Source organism: Lepisosteus oculatus, chromosome 4, assembly GCF_040954835.1.
Source record: "Lepisosteus oculatus isolate fLepOcu1 chromosome 4, fLepOcu1.hap2, whole genome shotgun sequence".
In the NCBI taxonomy this organism is placed as follows: Eukaryota; Metazoa; Chordata; class Actinopteri; order Semionotiformes; family Lepisosteidae; genus Lepisosteus; species Lepisosteus oculatus.
The window spans coordinates 44,580,793-44,603,353 of record NC_090699.1 but is presented as its reverse complement, the minus strand read 5'-3'; the positions used below and the strand labels follow the sequence as shown (position 1 = coordinate 44,603,353).

General features: G+C 41.0%; 1 protein-coding gene across 11 annotated transcripts in view; it reads left to right on the top strand.

Annotated features, from left to right (window-relative positions):
* The window catches only part of LOC102695197 (A-type potassium channel modulatory protein KCNIP2), a 251,957-nt gene extending 246,233 nt beyond the window's left edge, over window positions 1–5,724 (top strand). For all 11 annotated transcript variants that reach the window (XM_015347821.2, XM_015347820.2, XM_015347819.2 and 8 more), the window contains one exon: window positions 3,050–5,724. In XM_015347821.2, the coding sequence (XP_015203307.1) occupies window positions 3,050–3,097 (48 nt within the window). In that variant the 3' untranslated portion in view covers window positions 3,098–5,724. The remainder of the gene's footprint in view (window positions 1–3,049) is intronic.
* Window positions 5,725–22,561: the final 16,837 nt, after the last annotated feature.

Sequence of the window (22,561 nt, the reverse complement as noted above, 5' to 3'; positions counted from 1 at the left end):
GAAAATACAAAAAATAGCTACAGTGCTGAGAAAAAGACAGTGATTTTCAGATGTTTCACATATCTGAAACCTAAAATGTTGTTAGGTCCTGATTTAAATCCTAATAAAAAAAAGTTAATCTGATTAAATAAATGATGAAAAGTCATGTGGTGGTAGCACCCCCTTTAAGTAGCAATGACTGCAACAAAACATTTCTGGTACTGTAACCATTGATCACTTTCTCACGTTGCTTTTGAGGAATTTTGGCACATTCCTCCTTATAGGACTCCTTCAAATCTGTGACTTTTGAGGGCTGCCTTCCAAGGACAGTTCACGTCAGGTCCTGCCACAACATTTCTAGGGGGTTTAGATCAGGACTTTGACTAGGCAATTGACAATGCAGATTTTCTTCCACTGCGGCTATTCTTCTGTAGATCTGCTTGAATGTTTAGGATCACTCTCTTGCTGCAAGAACCACTTTAATCTTAGCTTCTGGTTATGTTTGGATGGCCTGACATTCTCCTCTAGAATCTTCTGTTACAATGCAGAGTTCATAGTTGTGTCAATGATGGCAAACCATTCAGGTCCTGAGTCAACAAAGCAGTCCTAAACCATCACACTCCCACCACCATGCCTGACTGTTGGAATGAGGTCCTTCTGTTTGAAAGTGAATGTTATTGCAGATGCCTTATGGATAATATGTGCTCATGGCAAACTGCAGATGGGCTGCAATGTTTCTTTTTGATCTTGGTTTTTGCTTTGCTATCCTTCCATGAACACCATTATTCCAACCATCCATACATTTTCTAACACTAGGGACAGATTTCCCAAAAGCCAATTAACTTACCAGCATGTCTTTGGACTGCTGGAGGAAACCAGAGCACCCAGAGGAAACCCAAGCAAACAAAGGGAGAACACATCCCAGATATTTTACCCCAGCAGGGCCCCAATAAAGCAAAGCAGCAATACTAAACACTATGCCACTATGACACCTGCAATACCATTCTTTTTCAGTCATTGTCTGATAGATGAGTCATTAACAGTCACATTAACTAAGGTAAGAGCGGCTTGCAGTTCCTTGGATTTAACTGTGGGATTCTTTTCAACTTCCTTGATTATTTTTTGGTTTGTTCTTGGAATATTTTGATAGGATAACTGCTTCTGGGGGCCAGTAGCCCCATGGTCTGTGTAGGTCCTAATGCCTCAGTATAGTGATGGGGACACTATACTGTAAAAAGGCACCATCCATCGGATGAGACATGAAACCAAGCTCCTGACTATCTGTGGTCATTAACAATCCCTGGGTATTTCTCAAAAAGGTAGGGGTGTTACCCTGACACCCTGGCCAAATTTCCCCTTGGCCTTTACTAATCATGGCCTCCTAATAATCCCCATCTATGAACTGGCTTCATCACTCTGTTTTCCTCCCCACTGATACCTGATGTGTGGTGAGTGTACTGGTGCACTATGGCTATGGTATATGATCCAGGTGGAGCTGCACATTGGTGGTGGTGGAGGGGATCCCCATTTCCTGTAGCAATTTGAATGTCCAGAAAAGCACTATATAAATTTAAGGATATTATTATTATAAATCATATGGTATAAATCTTTTCTATGCTGATGATACTCAAATCTATGTCCATACTAAACCTGACATTGAAGTAACTGTCTCTCTCTGCATCTTTGATATAAAAACTGGGATGACTTTAAATTTCCTTCACGTAAAGTGAAAAATGACTGTGGTCATGCTACTTGGCACCTTCCATCATCAACATGTGATTGAATTTAATCAAAATTAAAGAATTTATAGGTGGTATTCAATCTTGGCTTGACTTTTAACCCTCATGAGCAGAGTATTGTAAACACTTCATTCTTCCACCTCAGAAACATCACCAAACCGCGTCCTATGTTGTGTTTGACTGTTTCAGAAAGCCTTGTCGACATGTTTTTTTTCTTGAATTGATTACTGTAATGCCCTTCTCAATGGGGCAACTAGATCCACGCTGAACAAACTCCAATATGTTCACATTTGGCAGCCAGAATCCCAATCAGGTTGTGTGCAAGTGATGACATTACGATTGTCTTAGAGTCCTTGTCCTGGCGTCCTAACCAATTCTCGAGTCAACTTCAGAAACCTCAAGCTCACCTATAACGGACGTTTACATTGCCACTTGAATACTGTATCTGACTTACTACTGTATATTCACTTTCTTGTAGCCTTTGTTTGTGTGACTCTGGTCTTCTGGATGTCCCTCAAGGTCATTTACATTCTATGGGTGTCATGGCCGTCTCTTGCCCCAGAGCTCTGGAATTCTAATCCCAAGAATATCAGAGTCACCATTCTTGCTCTTGCTCTTGCTCTGATCAGTGTAAAACGTATGAAAATGCCATGTTGAACTTTGGGGTTCACAAACTTTTTCTCTGCACTGTAAACCCGACTAAAAAACATTCCCTAAGGTCTGTTTCAGCTCTGATGTTTCATGGCTGACATTAAGATATCCAAATGTGTCACTGAATGGTGTCTATAAGACAGTACATCATTTTACTTCAGTTCTATATTGCAGTATGTGGTGATGCAAATGATGTCTGGAATTGAACTTCATGTTTTACCAGTTTTCAACAAGATTAGTATTAATCTGATCAGAGTAGGTCATCTGTCCCATGTTTTTGCAAGACCACTATGCACCTGCCATTCACAGAGAAAGCCCTGGTGTCATTGGGTGGGTTTTCTTTGTGGCACATCTTGTTGCCAATAGCTTACTTGGGTGCTCTGCCATGGGCTTATGAGCCACATAAAGAACATACAAGAACCTATAGCATTCATTACCCTGTATACCCATACAGGAACAGAGGGGTGTTTGTTGTAAACTGAGAGGCAGAGTATGTGGTTGTACTAAGTGAAATGACACTAAACGTAAAGAAATGTGAAGATAATTTAACGAGAAATGGAACTAATGAGTTTGGACATTTTCCTTTAGTAGTGCCCAAGAAATTCTGTGTTTCTCTATACATGTACTTTACAGTATGATAGTTTAATTGTGATTTTTGTGTCCTTTCACCATCTCCGTAGGATGAGAACATCATGCGGTCCATGCAGCTGTTTGACAATGTGATTTAGTGAGCGTGCTCTTGGAGGCAGAGGTGCTCGTACGGACTGGACTCCCTGATGCTTCACCAGCACCCTGTCCGACTGGCCAGAGCCAAGGGCGCACTTTGGGTTTTTGTTTCTTTCTTTACCCTGGAAATGTGAAGGAAGGGATGTGAAGGGAACAGACTGGTTTAAAAGTCAGAAAAGGCAACGGAAATATGTAGTTGTTTTTTTTTTTCAAAGCAGTCGTTTTTGAGCTGGACTTCAGAGGCCTTCCTTGTGTTGAGGTGGTGATACCAGCTCTACAGTACAAACTGCAGAAACTTTGAAGGAGTGGGAAACAAAAAACCAAACAACCAGGATGTAATCTGAATGCGCTGCAGACAACAGCAATTTCACATTAACTGTTTTTCTAATCGCATGTCCACGCCTCTAACCTACACTCTTCAAAATATTTATAAGAGTTACTCCAAAGCCTGCCTGATGTTTCTGTGTGTTTATTTACAGGTGCCTCGTCTTGTCCTACATCTGTCCTATCAGATTCTATTTTTATTTCTGTGGCTGAATCTAACAACCCCCTTCTCTCCCACAGAGGACTTTTCTACCATTTTAACGAATGGTTATATGTGCTGAGACATTCCAGAGAGCTCCTGCTAAACAGGTGGATCTGCAGTTTCACTCTATAGCTCATGCTGTGGTTGTTCTACCTTCAGTTTGAAAACTGTAGTCACAATCTGGAGACAGTTTTCATTCCCAACATCGTGAAATATTGTGGGACTAAGGCTGACTATTCAGAAATTACTGTGTGTCTATAAAGTGGTATTAATATGCCATGCATACGTCCACTGACAGAACCAGGAACATGAAATAAACTGTTCAAGTCCATCCATTTGTTCATTGAGCTCTAAAGTAAAACTTACATGACACTATTGACCATAGCAGAGATCAGCTGGTGTTGCTCTGTTGATTGAATAAACTTGAGGTGGTAATATAAAGGAAAACGTACTCAGATTAAAAAATTAAAAAACGTATTGTTTGTGAAGTTGCCTGGCTTGCCTGCTATTTATTTTGAATTATTTTAGACATTTAATTTATCATCAACTATTTTCACATGTCATCAGAGAGTTGCTTCAGAACATGGAAAACACTTCTCCATGGGATTGTATGGAGTGATGTATTAACTACTGTACTGTACGTTGAAATGGAGCTTAGTATGGGAGATAAAGACTCTTTGACTGTTTACTGGTTTATAGGAAGTGGGCCCTTGATTGTGGCCACCACTCTGATTGCAGACTGGCCATACAGTCTAGAGTTCGGACTTGCAGTCTGGGATGTTTTTTTGTTAGCCAATAGAGAACTAGAACTGCAGGAACCAGACTCTTCTGTGCTGCCAGGGATCTTGAAGTTCTGTTTTACTGAGTAGGCATCTCTGAGTTGGTCGTCTCAACATTGAGAACTTTAGCTGTGCATTTGATGTCACACAAGACTGTAGCTCTGTTGTTTGTGCTGTGGGCACAGTAGCTAGACAGAGCCCAATGAATTACTCCTGGGGTTGTATGAGGGTTATATGAGGTACAGGGGTACACAATTACCTGGTTTATTAACCATTGGAAGCTATCAATGGAAATCTACCTTACAATTCCAAGACAAAGACCAACTACGCATAAACTGCATGTGTCTTTGTGACAAGTAATACAGTAAGTCACATAAACCTGCACCACAGTAAGTGGTCCAAAGAAGACAAAGCTCAAAATAACCAGATACAAAGGAGTGAGATGATTTTGTTGTGCTATATGACTTGACTCACAGTTGCCCTCTACAGTTTGCAATATATAAAAAGTACATGTATTAAATACACTGCACAGCCTACAGCATACTGTACCAAAACACTATGTATATTATATAGTATAGTGACAGGATATACACACAGGATAAACAGTATGTGAGAAGTGGTGATACAACCTTGGGATACACATTATAGATCTAAAGGAATCAAGTCCATACACATTTGTATTAGGCCTTAACTGCCATGGCCTCAACAACAAAGAAAATAAATCTGCTTCCTCCTAACTGCACATACGTTGTATAAAACATGTACTGTAGTTCTGGATACTTTCATGCTTATCCTAGAAGAGAACTGTTTCTGCTACAGTATGGGAGCAAACAATTCAGTGGGCAGGAGCTTGTGACTGGAAATTTCATCCTATTTCAAATCTGTACTTTGAGGCCTGTGTGATTTCTTATTTAATATGACCATTATAAACAGTATACGCAATTTGTATTTGTTAGAGGGGGTTGAATCCCAGAGTTGTATTTTTATAGGTTTTGTTTAACAGTTCTTATTGTGTTATTGCTTTCATTTTTCGTTTTTCCTTTTGTACTTGTACTTGTGGAAGCAAATTTGCATGAGTCATAGACTGGCTGTAAATACTATTTAATGAGAAAGCAAAAACATTGCATGTGGATGTTCCCAAGGATAAGATCAGGCCAGTCTACCCACTAGGTATTACTGTTTCCTGTACAACATTCCTGACTCCATCCAAGCACCAGGCTGAGTTCTGTAAGATCTCACAATACAAGCCTGCACAATGTGATCTTTCTATGTATTTTAATGCACCAACAACTCCAAGTAAAAAAATTCTGGTTCAGAATCTAAATTCTGTGCATGTTCTCCTATGCTGACTGCCAAATCTATTTTTAAATAACTCGACTCAAGTTCATTTCCTTCAAAAAAAGATCTTTGATCTTCTTTGGCTCTGCTGGATACTTAAGACTGAAAAGACGGTTTCTTCAGTTTGTATACAAGTCGTGACTTGGATCGCTGGGATGGACCTCTTAGCTGCTTTGGTCTGTAAATAAGATGATGCAGAGCGAAACACTTGATATTGATAGAACTGCTTCTGGTAAGGAAGTGCCTGGCAGCATGTCATTTAAACCAGATACGACAGAATAACTCCCATGCAAAACTTAATCCTTCAGCTATAACCTTCAGAATCACCACCAGGTGAGCAGCTTGGCTGTTTGTGTGGAAGTAGTCAGAGAGCTGCCTCTGCTCAGCCTAATGCAATAGGTGAAACTGAAGCAATGAGAGCATTTCTGATTGTCACGTTGAAATGGTTAAGTTGTTCTAGTTCTTTTGCAAGGAGAAAGGAAGGTTTTGCTCTCTGTCCAAGTCTTCTCTTGCATAATTTCAAAACTAAGGCAGGTTATTAAAGACACCTCTCAACTGACTGTTGCATCTCATTTTAATTAATTAGTTACATTGCAAGGGGACATCATGGCAATACGATAGCTGCTTATGATATTGTAAATACAAGTTTAAAATTAATTTAGATCTTTTCATTATTTATATTTTCTTCTTGTTACCACCCTATGTTTTTAGTTTTGCTGTTATTTATCCTAGCTCAATATACTGTATCACTCTAGCCAATTAAATAATTTCAGGAATTACTCACATGATGAGGGAGAAAATGTTAAACTTAGAGCAATATTATAAGGAGAAGAACAGCAACAGGTAAACTGCAGAACCAATTTTAAAAATGTATATATTTAGATAGATTTTATAATCGCCATGCTCATGCTCTTAAGAATGTGAATCAGATTTTCTTGCGTTGCGTAAAATAAAATTTTGTTCACAATAAAAAGTGTGAATCAGACACTCTATTACAGAGATCCTTAATCCTGGGGATGGGGTCACTTTAACGCAACAGGGTTATAATTACTATCCGTTAGGCTAATTGATCTCTATTGACCTGTTTTTCAGCTTTTAAGATGTTGGAAAAAGTTAGTAATTAGCATCAACCCTAAACCAGTTTCCTCGTACTTCCCCATTCAAATGTGTGAAATTTAAGCAACTGGATATCTGCAGAATGCTGTCAAAATGTCATTTCCACTTTTAACTTTCCTCCAGCTGTTATTTCCATTAATTGGTCCCCTGTTAAGATTCATTTAGACAGAAATAAAAGATCGGCTATTTGATATGTATGTTGAAGATAGAGTGGATGGACTACTTCCTCTCAGCATGGAGTGTTTGCAGGAGTGAATGGAGATGCTTAATGCAACCCCATGCTGAATATCTCCACAACAGAGCAGCAGAAGTAGTTTTGAATCCAGATCCAAAGACTGCAGAGATATTTTAAAAACGGTCTAACTAAGCAAGACATTCAATTAGAGATATTGATTAGTCCCAGTTATAAAGAGTCCCTTTGAATCAAAAATTAAAAGAGACAGGAGTTTTCCAGGACAGGGAATGAGAACCTCTGATGTAACATGCTCAACAAAGGAATCCAAGTGAAGCACGAAAAAGGAACTCAAGCAATAACCTCGGCTGTTTGGACCTGTTTATGACTTGATGGTTTGTGAGTGTTGTGTAACTACTCACAGGGAAATCCAATAATATCATCACCCCCCGCTGAAAATAGTAACAGTGCGGCTACTGTATGACCAAAGTTAACTTCAAGACCACCAATCAGGAAATAACTCTATGCTTGATGGAGGGTTTAGGTACAAGACACCAGTGGCACAGAGAAAGCAACAATCAGCTGACATTTCTGGAATTTGCAATTAACAAAAAGTCTGATTTATACTGCTGTATAATATGCAATAGTGCTATAGTTAAAAAAGCACATGCTGTGCTTAAGATGGGGGGAAAAAGTACCAGAGACATACTCTTCTGTTGTTGCTGCTCTACATTATATCAGTTAAATTATTGCACTGTTGGTTTGTTTATTGCATATTGTTGTATAGGGGCATTATCATTCTAGGTCTTTCATCTAAAAATGCTGGTCCATGGGCATCTTCATCTTCTCAAAGATGGAGGACAAGTGTTCAAAATGCACTTGTTTTCTGTTTCATCCAATTCAGGGTCTTTGGGAGCCTAAGGCTGTTCAATAAGCAACAGGCACAAGGCACCCTGGACAGAACAGTAGTCCTTCACAGGACACACACAGACAGAACACAAACATATAGATGAGAGCGTATTTTGTCAGAGCATCTGAAGGAAATTCACACAAATACGGGGAGAACATACAAACTCCACACAAGTAGCACCCCAGGTCTCAAAATTGTACCCAGGGCCCCAGCATTGCAAAGCAGCAATGCTAATCACTGTACCACCATGCTGCCCAGATGCATTTTCAGACTGTTACATGTCTCCAGAATCTTGGATGTTTTTTGGAAAGTTGTTCTTAACAGAAGACAAGAAACACCAACATCAATCAACATGATATTTAGTTTATATAACAACATTAGCACACAGTTAAAATGTAGACAGCTCTTTTTAGCCCATGCCAAAGTGATCATCTTTTAGTTTAGCTGGTTTGAAAGTAAAGCTTCTAACTGAATCATACAGTATAGTTACAGTAGGTCAGTATGAAAATAAACAGCTTGTGCAAAGTTGTTTTCCTCAGTTAATATGCACAGCCTTGTCACGCTAGAAAACTCTTAATCCTGACTCAATACATAATACAATGTGTAATAAATTACTCAATTTCTTAGTGTTTATAAAAAGTGGATTTTTATTAATAGTCGGCTGAATTGTCTATTTTCAATTGTATGGGAATGGTTTATAGAATACTGCTAAAACTGCAGTGTATCTCAGCTTGATAAACATCACAGCCTTGAACCTGTTTAACTGAAGCAGGAAATGACAGCTGTTTGACTTTCATCTTCGAGACCTGAGACAGAGCTCGGCTATCTTCACAATGTCCTAACCTGTCGAAGGCCGAGTCATTGGCCACAGGCTGTCAGAAAAGTTTACAATGAGACGTCACTTCATTTTAAGGGTGTCACAAATCATGCTTGAAGTGAACATACTGTGGACCTTTTATTTCACTGCTAACATCAAACGAATCGGGAGCTGCTGAATTTTCTAAATGGATGATACTATTTATAACACTTTCTATCAGTGGGGCTGAGGAATCAAATGCAAAGCAGACACCCAAGCGAGAAATAATAGGCTGTGTAATAGGAAATGGGTTGTGTATATGTATTCCTCCCTGGCTTTGTTTTTGAGAAATTGTTCTGAATGCTTCTTTACCATAGCTAATTTCTAATAATGGCAACAAAAATCCCTGTCTATATACGCATGGACTGTCTGTAACAATGAAAACAAATAACTCATTGTATTTAACGTGTCTAGTTGGCTAGTCTCCACTGGCTGCTTTGCATTTCTAACATGTATATTTTGTACAGAGACAAAAATAAATTCACAGTTGCTATGCATCACTGAATTCACTTTATTATTATTAATGTGTAATGATAAGCTTGAATAGGCCGTGCAGTTTCGTCTTTTTATTCACAATGAATGGATTTAAATCTCGCAATAAATACATGTCAAATACACTGGATAAATAATAGGAGACCAGAACAATAGCTAAGGTAAGAGAAAATAAAAGGAAAATGCCATTTGGTTGTTTATCCAATTTTATAAACATCTACTATCTGTATGTCACAATCAAATGTTTCAATAAATCCTGAGTTTGCAGACTGAAGAGATCAGGCCCTAAGATACAGTTTACAGGTTTTGAATTCTTTTATCATTCGACTTAATGATTTGAATTTTATATAGTGGCTTTATTCATCCTAAGTAAAGCCAAAGCACTTTACATATAAGAGGCACACACTTCACCCACTGCTCAAGAGCAACACCAATTGCATGCCAGTTCAGTTGTTTGGTCTAATGATGAGACAAGCCAATGGATATGAAGATATCGCGTACAGTACCTATCACTTTAGTTTTAAAACCCCTGGCTGAGGAAATAACAACACTGGTCACAAAGCATGTGGAGCTCCATGTTTAGCCAGGGAGCTGATATTTGTAGGCAAGCAAATGTGAAAGATAGGAATTTGACCTCCACCCAAACATCTGTTCAATAACACCATCAGTCCGACTACAAAGATCAGATTGGGTGGAGAAGTGAGAAATTGCATCACCAATTGAATTAGGGGGGAACTCAAGGGAGGATAGATTGTGCAAGCTTTAAGTAAGATTTAGCCAGGACACCAGGGTTAATCACTGCAGACATGGTTCTTTAATGATCACGGACCACGGTATGGTGTCTCTTCCAAAGGATGGCACCTTCTATAGCACAGTGTCCTATGTCACAATACCAGTGCTTTGTAAATGCGAGAAGGATGGAAGAGGCACATTTATTGGTCCACTTATATCACTAACATTAAACCTTTAACTGTAAAAATACAGTAATGATCTAGTAATGATGAATAACTTTGCACTTAATAATAAACTTATTTTCTACACCAGAAAATGTGTCACTCTAGTTTCAAACACAGCAATACTGTAGAATGCAAGACTGAGATTTAAAAATTTTATTTATAGAAACAAATGTAATCTGAACAAGTAGGGAACGTAGTCAAGGACAGTGCAGTCCTGAAGCAATGAGGTATCACTTTCCACAATAGGTATGACAGAGAGGAGAATTAATGGCAGAGGTAGGAGAAGGAAGATAGAACAGTTAAGAGACCAGCACAACATGAGTAGAGATGACAAAACAGGATAAAATATATGTGATGTAGTGAGTGTTTGGGAAGCTTCCATCATGGCTCAAAGCTCAGACTATAGTGTGGCCACAAGCCAAGATGGTCAATGTTTAATTGGGAAATACTTAGAATCAGCCACACTTGAGAGGAATGAGTGAAGAGGATTCTAAGGGCATACTGTACATTTCCACAGGAGGGAATATGTTTAGAAGAATGGGCTCTCAATGAAATTAGCCATGCCAATAAGTTAAGCAAGAGGCTTTAATGAAAGAAACCTGAAGAAAGAGACTCGAGTTGTCTAGACTGAAAGGGAAAAAGTAGGAGCTCCATAATTAGGTTTTCAGTACAGCAGAAGTGCACTGCCAGGAAACAGGAGCGGGTTGCTGGACCAGAATATCACCATCTGGAGGAGTGCGGCAGTGTCTGACAAGGTAGCAACATATTTTCTCAGAAAGAAGGTCAAAAGAGTGAGGAAGGGGACTGAACAGCAAGCTGGCAACTGCTGTGTCAGGGACATCAAGGGTACAGCCTCATGCTAATGCTGTGGGAGTAATTAGTGCAACTGTTAATGCAACAGTTTGAGAAGGTGTTCGTGAGCACGACCTACCCATGCTTTCTGAAAGAAGACCAGAAAGTGCTAACCACACACTGCTTGATTTGTGGTCTCTCCCCCACCTGCCCATGGCATCAGGTCTATCCAGATGCCCCAGAACCCCTGGAAGCTGCACTCCAGTAGGTTTGTGAGGTGGGAGAGGGACACCACTGGCCCCCCAGGCAGGACCATGACAAAGGAAGGCTGGTCACCTGGTACGCCATCTTAAACCCCTCACCAAGGAAGCCAGACATGGAAACATAGCTGTATCATCACCTCCATGTCTGTGTTGAAGTGGTGCCATGCCAGGCGCTGGTGGACACTGGCTCCTCTCTGATCTTCTGTCATCAGTTGCTCAGTTACAATCACTGGACTAAAGCTGAGCACAGTGACTGGAGAGGCCACTCCTATGCACAGGTGGACCACAGCTGTCTAAGAAGATGGTCAACAATGCTGCTGTAGGGACCAAGTAGGCAGCCCTTATCCGGGAGACTTACATCATAGGGTTAGACTTCCTATGGGGAATTTCCTATGACCTCTGAAACAATTCAGATCATTTCCAAGAAGGACCTGCTCAAGCACTCTCCACTGCCTGGAAAGCTGAAAGTGGGCCATTCACACCAGTGGCCCATCCAACACCCTTGATGCTGAGCCCAGATTCCTGTCCAGCCACAGAAGATGGTGTAATGGAAAGTTACTGAAGAAAAGTGTTTTATCCTAAAAATGTTGTTTATGGGCAGAGCTGTGTTGTAAAAGCAGCTTGATTCTGTGAACAAAGTGTGTTTGTACCCAGCGAGTCAAGGGCACAGGATGTTTTAATAATGCATTTAGCTGTCTTCTCTTTCCTTCAAGGCTAAGACCTATAAGGACTGGAAAATTACTGTTTTGCCTGTTTTTGTATTACTAACCAACCATAATGAAGTAAACAAGTTGAGGTGTTGCATCATCTAAATGTATAAAATAAGGGACCTTTCTCTATTTTACTTTGAAAATCAGCTCGCACTTGCTGCACAGACTAGTGGTTGCTGCCTTTCCCTATTGCGCAATATGAATAAATACCTTACTGAGTGAATGAGAACACCTTTCCTGGCTCTTCTTTGATAAACATTCCACAACAATGGAGATGAAATTGAGGGTGTCAACCTCTCATGAGGAGCTAAGCCATTGCAGGACACCAGAGCCCTACTTTGTTCCATGATGGTGAATCAGAAGGGTGCCAACCCAGCCAAATCGAGACCAGAACGCATGGGAGAAACTGATGCAAGCCATACAGGAAAGAGGCGTCAAAGACCTGACTCATGAGCAAGGTGAGCAACTCTGGAAACTACAGTACAGTATCAGTGTATGTTTGAAGTACTAGGACACTAGAGCCTCTTCTGAAGGATTAGGACCCATGCTCTCGTAGAAGACCGCTGAAGGAGAGCAGGCCTACTCTTTTACAGCAGGGCTTTCGCCAAAGACCATTTACCGTGACCTGAAGAGAGCTACTATTAGTGACCAACTCAATATGGCACTTCTGTCACCATATTTGTGGGTTCCCCTTCACCTTGCAAACAAACCATGCTGCTCTCCAATGGCTTCTCTCCTTTAGGCAACCAAATGGTCGGGTGGCATTATGGATCACAACACTGCTGAGCTAACATTATACAATCGTAGCAAGTACCACCAGAATGCAGATGTACTGTCCATATGACTGTGTGCAGAGAATTGATCTGCACACTACAACTGGGGCAAAGAACAAGACTGGGAATTAGGCCCCCACAGACCACAAGCTGTCAGATCCTGCTGCCTGAGCCTAAAACCTCTTTGGACTTTCTGTCTGGAAGCCAACACTGAGCTCAAGACAGTCCAACAGTAGGTGTGGGCTGGCAAGCATCCCCTCCTGGGATAGAATGGTTGGATCAATTGCTCAGTTTATTGGTCATAGATTGCATGTTGAAGTCATGGTGACTGCAGCATTAAGACTGTAGGCCCACCTACGGTCGGTTACTTTGGGGTTATTAAGATCCACAGAGGAACCTATCAGGGCTTCTCTCTTCTTGACTCAGCATCCCTAAACAAACTAGTTACGCACATGAAACCCACCACATCTATTTTAGATCCCATTCCCACCACTTTATTCCAGTCCTGTTTCTCTTCTCTCTATCCCATTGTCCTCAATATAATACATGAATCCTTGAGCACCGGCATTGTACCAACGGTCCTCAAAACTGCTGCTATTACCCCAGTGCCAAAGAAGCCTAACATGGCTCTCGACAATCTTAACAACTTTCGCCCCATCTCCAACTTACCCTTTCTCTCCAAAATTCTAGAACGTGCTGTCACACTTCAGTTACATAACCACCTCATGACAAACAACCTGTTCGAACCCCTCCAATCTGGTTTCCGTCAACTTCACAGCACAGAAACCGCCCTGGTCAAAGTCACCAACGATCTCCTAATAGCTTCTGATTCTGGTTCTCTTTCCATACTCATCCTTCTTGATCTCAGTGCTGCCTTTGACACTGTTGACCATAACATCTTACTTTCTCGTCTCGAGACTACGTTTGGAGTCTCTGACACTGCCCTCAAATGGTTTAAGTCTTACCTCACTGATCGCTGTCACTTTGTCTCTCTCAATGGGTACAGGTCTGAAATTGGTCTTGTCAAGTCTGGTGTCCCCCAGGGCTCAATACTGGGCCCCTTGCTCTTCAGCATTTACATGTTCCGACTTGGTCAGCTTTTAAGATCACATGGCCTCAGCTTTCATTTTTACGCTGATGATACTCAAATATACATCCATACTAAACCCGACACTGATGTGGCTGTCTCTATTCTATCTAATTGCATCTCTGACATAAAAATTTGGATGACTCAAAACTTCCTTCATCTTAACTGTGACAAGACTGAAGTCATGCTTATTGGTACCCCCCATCAACTTCGTAAAGCCAGTCCTGTAACCCTGTCTGTAGATGGCTCTGTACTTGAGCTTCAATCAAAATTGAAAAACCTTGGGGTTATATTCGATTCTGGCTTAACATTCGACCCACATGTACAGCATACTGTCAAAACATCTTTTTTTCACCTTAGAAATATCGCAAGACTACGCCCTATGCTATCATTAACTGTGGCTGAAAAGCTGATCAACATATTTGTATTCTCTCGAATTGACTACTGCAATGCTCTACTCCCTGGGGTATCTAAATCTACTCTGAACAAGCTGCAGTATGTCCAAAATTCAGCAGCCAGAATCCTGACCAGGTCTAGTGCAAGTGTTCACATTACTCCTATCCTGGAGTCCTTGCACTGGCTTCCAGTCAAATTCCGCGTAGACTTTAAAATCCTCATGCTCACCTACAAGGCTTTACATGGCTTGGCACCTCAATACCTGTCTGAACTTTTATCGCCCAACTCCCCACCTCGCAACCTCCGCTCTTCAAATTCTGCCCTCCTTACTGTCCCCCAAGCCCGTCTACATTGTATGGGCGACAGGGCCTTCTCCTGCTATGCCCCCAAGCTCTGGAACTCTTTTCCCAAGGATATTAGAGAGTCACCTTCTCTAAACTCTTTCAAATCCAGACTCAAAACCTTCTTCTTCAGAAAAGCCTTTACTTAACTGGTTCCATTCTTCACCCCTCTGCTCTTCTTAATACCATCTTCCACGGTCTCCTCTATTATTATTGTTGTATTGTTGTAATTATTGTGTCCTATCTTGTGAAATTTTCTTATTTATTGTTGTAGTCTTCTTATTTATTGTTTATTGTCATCCTGTAAAGCGCTTTGAGAAGCGACCTTTAAAGGCGCTATATAAAATAAAGTTTATTATTATTATTATTACTACTGAGCACTTCTGCACTGCCAGGAAGGGGCTAAAAGACCATTCAACAGCCAACCTGCTGCCATTCCAAGTGAGTGCACCAAGTGATTGTGTGCGCAGTGAGTGGAAAGACTTGCTGTAGATATCTTGGGTACATTTTCCCAAGACATCCAAGAACAACAGGTTTATCATGGTCACTACAGACCAATTCATCTCTTGTCAGACATTTATGCCTTACCTTATTAGGAGTCCTCCACATACCTGGGCATGAGCCCCAGATGCCAGCAGAGATGGCCTTTGGCCAGTCCTCAGACCAGTTCCCAGTGACTGATGAACCTGAAATTTTCGGAAAGGCTTAAAAAGTGCCTTGAGGAAGCTGATGAATGTACTCCCATGCAAGCAAAAGCCACAGAACCACGGTCCTGCTGAAATTATGATGTCCAGCCCAGAAAACAACTTTCCCAACCTCAGGTGACAGTCTGGTTCTACAAACCCTGCCAGTCCAGGGGTGCTGTCCAAAGCTGGATCCCAAGTCGTTGGGCCTGTGCAAGGTCATTGAACCGGTGAGTGAAACCAGCCATAGAATGCACCTCACCAAGAGAAAGAAGACCTTCCTGAGCTAGAGGGGTACACAGTGTCCACAAACTAGAGTGACGTTCCCCCTTTAGGTTCCCCAGGACTAGGTCCATGTCACAACAGTAGATTGCCATCACAACACCACAACTTTAAAGTCTCCCTCAGATGCAAAGGAACTGGGCTGGTGAGGCTGTGTAAAATTCCAAGGTCCCCGGAGTGGGCTGTCTCAAATAACCTCTGCCTCTTCCCCTTCTACTTTTCCTCTTTTGCCTTGTATCCATCTAGAAGATGCTCCACTCTCCTCCTCTCTGATGTGCCCATATGGTCTACTACTGCTACAACTGTAAACCACTCTATTCTTCCTTCATGTCTTCTGTCATGCTTCCGAGCCTCCAGAGCAGAGGTTAGCTGTCTCCCAGCATTACTTCCCCATGTTCACCTGTCCAGGCCACACTTGTTGCTCAGAACTGTCCAACAAATGAATCTGCCTACGTTTCTCATCCTGGATAGCCATGGTAGTGTGATCTCCACACCCTGCAGCCATTCCCAGTGACTGTGCCCATATTCAGGATCCATATTCTGATTCTCTATACCCTTTAATCAGTTTTCCAGAATGCTGTCCTTCAAAGCATCGCACTCTACACTCTCCACTCCAAAGAAAGTCTTCCTCCATATACAATGCCTCCCTATAACCAGTGAAATTTTAGCATGCTATTTTGGCTCATTAGAAAGCATTCTTTCTTTGTTCGGTTTCTTGTGGTGTGCCACATTTGTGCTAGAAGAGATACCTGCCACCCTCAAATCAGATGCTCTCTACATATTCGCATCTGCTTCACAAAGGTTCTCTTCCAGCCTGATGATTTTATTTTAGTTCCACTGCCTGAGACCTTCTCTCTGACTTATCTATTTTGCTGCAGCTGCAGGTTTGGGCAAATTACAGACACAGAGGTGCATACTTGTTAATATTTGTCCAGTAATTCTGTAGTATAGTTGGATTATTCATACCTATAAAAAATAAACTAAAAAGGATTATGAGAAACAGTTCTTCTAACCCGATCTGCAACTTGGATGTGACACAGGTAGTGCAGACGTGATTTTTACCGATCACTTGTTTTCCTGGAGATGTCTTCATTGCTTCTTGCTTGAAGATACGTTTCAGTTATAACTTATAACCAAATTTTGGTTGGTATAAGCTGACTGGATTAAAACAGAGACCTAATCTTCTAACAGTAAGAAAGCAGCTGATTCTGGAGTGTAAGAACTGGTTTACGGTACTGAAGGGTAGAGTAGGAACTCGCCAGAGACAGAGGCGCTAAACAGGATTCTGCATTATGCAAAAGGCTGTTTGCAAGCTGATTTCTCTATCAAATGGTTCAGCACTCTAAAAAGGATGTGACGTTTTTGTTACACTGATAAAGTTTTGTGGTTAGACAGCTCTAAAGGTAAACGGTTCAGCCTTGTTGAAAGACATTAATAAAAGTAGACAAACCGACCACTAGTTTTGCTAGATGCATCCATGACCAAACAGGACCTGCTGGTAGTTCTATTTGACAGGGGAAATGTAAGGGTTATGGACTTAACGTAAGGGCTGGGAAGGTTATGAATATCAGCCCGTTCCATATTTCTTCTTATTAAACAGTAAGTGGGCATATCTTACACATCACACTGCTGGATTAGGAGAATCTGCTATAGAAACAAATTGCCAACAGAGGTAATGGTATGCAATTATAAACACTGCATGTTTTGGTTAAATGCCAATGTTTCTCAATCATTATGTCTCTATCCCTGTTAATTATTTGGTATTTTTACATTCTGCAATTGTTCAGCCTTACTGTATACTGTACCTTGCAGCGTAAGAAAATGTGCTGGTTACACTTCACAGCCAAAACATTTCTTTTCTTCTCTTTTTAGCTCAGAATATACTTTTATTTGTTCCTGTTTCTAAATGTTATACTGTAAGTATATATGTTCTAAATGGATAATAAGTCAACTGTTAATACATTTTATACAGCATTACAAAAACTACCTTCTGCAATACTGTATGTATAGGGATGTGCATATTCAGTACAGTAAGTATAGTCTGATGAGAGGTTTTTAGTTAGCTCTACTATTGTTTAATAGTAACATTTTCAGCGCACTGCTTAAGAAGTGTCATAACAACCTGCTGCTTATCCTGGCCATAAGCCTCAATTATGTGCTTTGTGTGAAGGGATAGACAACAAAATAAATTTTCCCTTTCCAAAGCTACCCGATTCGCCATAATTCACGCAGGTTGTTCACACAGAGAGATGTGCTTAGTAGGTTGACCACTAGGGGGAGATCTCTTTTCAAAAGTAAACTAGTTTTCAGATTGGTATTGTATAGTTTATGTATTTTTCATCCTAGATGTCAGCATTCTGAAATACCTACAGAAGCATACAATGGATTTGAGGCAAATAGTAACTAGTTGCACAGAAACAAATGGTAATACAGAATACATATAGTTATAATAACTATTCTGTATCACAATAGATAGTTAAAAAATCTGAGATATTTGTGGTGGTTACTGCATCAATGGTTTATACAGAATATATAACCGCTAAATGTTCTTACATTTACCCGATGGACAGAATCTGATGACATACAGTATTTCCTATAGGATTTTCACTTCCTGACCCAGAGCACATAAACAGTGTTACAATATCTGAGGTGTGAGGTTACACAGTGTGATATCCAATTTTTTATCCAAACTTCATTTACTGTATTTGAATAGAGAACTATGTCAGGACTAGTATATCAAAAAGTAATAAAATGTGTTTGCCCACCCCTCTGTTTTTTTATTTATTTGTACTTATGAAGGTGGTGTACTTATGAAAATGTTTGGTTGGCTTAAGTTGCAGAGACTCTTATCGCTGTCAACAAACCGGGGTAGCATGCTGATTTATTTGTACCCCCAATAATATTAGAACAAAAACATTATATACTGTAGTAGAATGAGTGACATAATGGGTAATGTGTCTAGCTTCAAAGCAATTCTAAATTTTTTTATGCTGTATCTACTGTCATATCTGTCACAAATTATTGAATTCCAGAAAACACAAAGGTCACATTTATTCACATCTCTTAAGTATTTGTTTAAATAAAATCCAATAGAAACATGTCAGCAAATACCATTCTGTTCTTTGGAAATGTAATGGAATCCTCTGGAACTTTATAGAGGCCTTTAAAGGTTTGCTATTTCCCTGGAGTATAGCAGGAGGTAAGAGTAACAGTGATTCAGTAGCATCATCATAGCTAAGGTCAGAGACTCCACCAGTTGAGGGATGGTTAGAAGAAAAATCTACAATCTACAGCTCTTCACTGCACTGTCCATTATTAAGATATTTAAGGCTGCTGCTATAGTGGCTACCCTGGGATGTGGTTTTGGGAGGCACAAAAGGCAATCAAAGGGAACAGTTGGAGATCTACAGCACTAGCTGACATATTCAGGATACAGTGGATCAAAAACTGCCATGTGAAGTTTTCTGCATGAATGTGGTATTCCATGTTGGGCAACAAGAAATAAACCTGCGTTTGCGGCTTTAGGGCATAGGCTTCCTAACGGTATCCTGACCTGCTAAGTCCGGAGCTCAGAGCGCCGGGCCTCATCAGTCTGTTTTCCGGATTCCACTCCGGATTTTAACCTTTTTTATCTTGTCTTGGATGGATCACCCGGCTTTGGATTTTGGACTGTGCCTGGATTTCCCGATTGGACTTCCCTGGACTTGTTTCCCTGCGCTCCTCCCTAGCACCTGACCACTGTTCGCCATTCCTTCCTTTCCTAACTGTGTTTTCCCTGTAGCCCTTTTCCAGGCATTTCCTCATGCTCACAGGGTCCTAAAGTACACTTCGTTACACAGAAGACATCAAATTTAACTTTTTGAAATGCTCATAAGCATTATGATTGCCATACAAAGGTTAACCTTATGTTGAGAAAATCATGTGCAATATACAGTATACTGATAGAAAAAAAAACATTTTCTGTAATGAGAATACTATAGTTATAGCTTATGTACTTTCACACAAAAGTTGTCAATTTGTTTTAAGCCCTCTGACCAGCAATACAGCTTGTGCAGTGAGGCATTGCAACTTGCCAATCACACAAAAGCTCCTTAGGTGCACTTTTAGCTAACGAGGTCCAGGTGGAACAATATCTGATCAGGGCACCTTTAAAAAGGCCATAATTCAAACCTTAGGTCACTGCAAGAAAAAGGCCACACTTTTCTGTGCATTCCATAATGCCTCGAATGTCACCAGAAGCAAGGGAGAGGGCCATTGGCATGCTGCAGGCAGTCATGTCATGTGCCAGTGTTGCCAGACACTATGGAGTAAGCCGCTCCACTGTGTCCCAACTGCAGGGAAGGTTTCAGCAGACCAGCAGGACAGATGACCGTCCAAGATCTGGTCGCCCTCAAGTGACCACACCAGAGCACGACCGACACATCAACGTAATGTAATTTGAATAGGACATTATAGCAGAATACTTTTGCTAAACACTATATTTAGATTTTTTTCATAGCTTCTCAATTGGGATTTTTCAGTAAAAACTTTCTTCTTTAAATCTGTGACAAAATGTTTTTCTCTTCACTATTCTTTTTGCACTTCACTTAATGGAACCTATGCTGTTTTCCTGTATGGTTGTACTGCAGTGTGATTTGCTGCGTTAATGTAATCACATAGGGCAGGGGGCTCACCAAAGTAATATTATTACAAGTATGTTTTTCATAACAAAGATTTCTTAGCCATAAACTACCCCTGGGCCTTTCTGATATTCTGTGAGACATTTTGTGTGCTTCTAATGTCTTAGTGTCTTAAATTGTTTACTCTAACAGCTTGAAACGTCTCAGACTGTTGCCCTACAGTTTTATTCACTTTTACCACACTTGTGTGTTTTGAAGGGCTGGCAACAGAGTGAAGCTGACTGTGAAGCTGTCCACACCAACTGCAGCTGAACAATTTCTCTAGTGTGCATGAACTGGTGCCTCTTCATGTCTAACTAAAGACATGTCTGACTAAAGCTCTTTCCAGACTGCAGGTGGCTGAATGGCTCCTCTGCTGATGAGCATGCTGGTGACTTTTAAGGTTGTTAAATAACCCAAACCTTTCATACACTAACTGCAGCTGAAGGTCTTTCTCCTGTGTCAATGTACTGGTGGCATTTTAAAGTGGCTTGATCGACTGGAGCTCTTCCCACATCGATTGCAGCTAAATGGCTTCTCTCCAGTGTGACGGCACTGGTGCACTTCAAGCTTGAATGGCTGTTTAAAACTGTTGCCACAGTGAGAGCAGGAGGGCAGCCTCTCTCGGACTGAGAGTGCTGATGTGCAGAAATGCTGAGAGAGAGACTGACACCTTGTCTACTCTGTGCACTGTGGGTAGTCATCAACCCCTGGGTCTCTTTTGATATCTGCTGTGTGCCTACTCACAGAGGGATCAGAGTGCAGGAGGACAAGGCCTTTCAAGCTTTAATGGAGTTTTTAATGAAAGTTTGGGAGGAATGCGGGCAGCCAAGCTTATCAAACTCAGCTGCTGCAAACTCTCAGTCAGTCTCCATACTGTACATACCAAATGTCACCCTCTGTTCTTCCTCAATCATTTTTTTTGCATCCCTCCTCCACCTCTACCTTTGCAGCTGCCCATAGGGGTCCTATCCTCCCTGTCCAATAGCCGGGAGGTTGGCCCTCAGCCGAGCGGGTTAAGCCAAGTCTTCCGCATCTCAATAAACAATTCTACCTTCTCTCAGTCTTCGGCTGCTGTCATTCCTCTTGAAGCTGTATTGTTTCTGCTGGGCGTGGTCCAGCTGAGGGATGTTCCCTGCACTGTGTGTAGACACTTGCTCAGTCTCCTCCTTAACTGAGATACAGTCCAGTTAGGCATCCTCCTCTGCTCTGCAGGGTGGAGCAATGGTGTCTCACATTTCTGTCCTGTCATGTTAACGTTGTCCAGCTCATTTGGTTCCTCTACTTTGTACGCTTGTGTAAATACAGAGTGCAGTCCATTACGGCTGTGGGATATACACTCAGTGCACTGAGCTCCTCCTTGCTCTGGATGCTCCAGTGCTTCTCACTGAGTGTCTCTTTGTCTTGTGGAGAAGTGAGTTCTGTATGCTGGAGTCCCCCTCCTCTCCACAAAGATACTATTCAATAGCAGCCCTTTCTTCAGCAATCATGCAGACCACCAACTTCTGAAGGTCTTAAAGAAAACACAGGGCAACAGAACAAGGCTTCATAGCGGCACTAAATATGGTTCGACAGTGAAGTTAAGCAATGCCATAGTAAAGCAAAATAAAGTACATAGTGTATGACCATTGTGGCATTTTATTAATAAGAACCACATTAAAGACATTAATACAAATTAATGGAGTCTATATTTAAAATGTGAAGACTACTACAGTACAATCAAATGTAAAATATAAATGAAAGGAACAACCCCTAGAGCCTTTTAAAATACGCTATATCCAGAAACCTTTCATAACTGAAACTGAACTGCTGGGTAGTAGTTGTAGCCCCATCTGACTCGTTTAACGCGTAACATAAATGCTGCTTGTAACCAAAATAAAAAAGGTTCGTCTTACAAAACATAGCCCATGCATCTGAAGTCTGAGGGCACTTCAACCTCTAGGGGTTACTTCTTCTGTACAGCAGAGGCGCAGATCAGTCGGTTGCCTCTTGACCCTGGCCTTGGATTACCCTTACTAACTGGATTAGGATACATGTATTTGTGATCTTGAAACCTGCATAGGGTCCTTCATTGTTTTTCTAAGGTGTGGGCCAGTTTAACCAAGTAGAGCTAGCTCAGACTCCAAGTGACAAGCAACATTTGGAGTAACCTGTCTATTTGAGTACCATAGTTAAACCACTGTAATTTCAAGATGGCCAATACCATTTTGCAATGTAGGTGTATACAGAAATTAGATGTACTGTAAATCTCTGCAAAACTGTTTTTCATATTTGTGTTTCAGGGTCCAACTAATCTGTTTTACATGACTTTTATTTCATCTTGTATTTCCAATTGG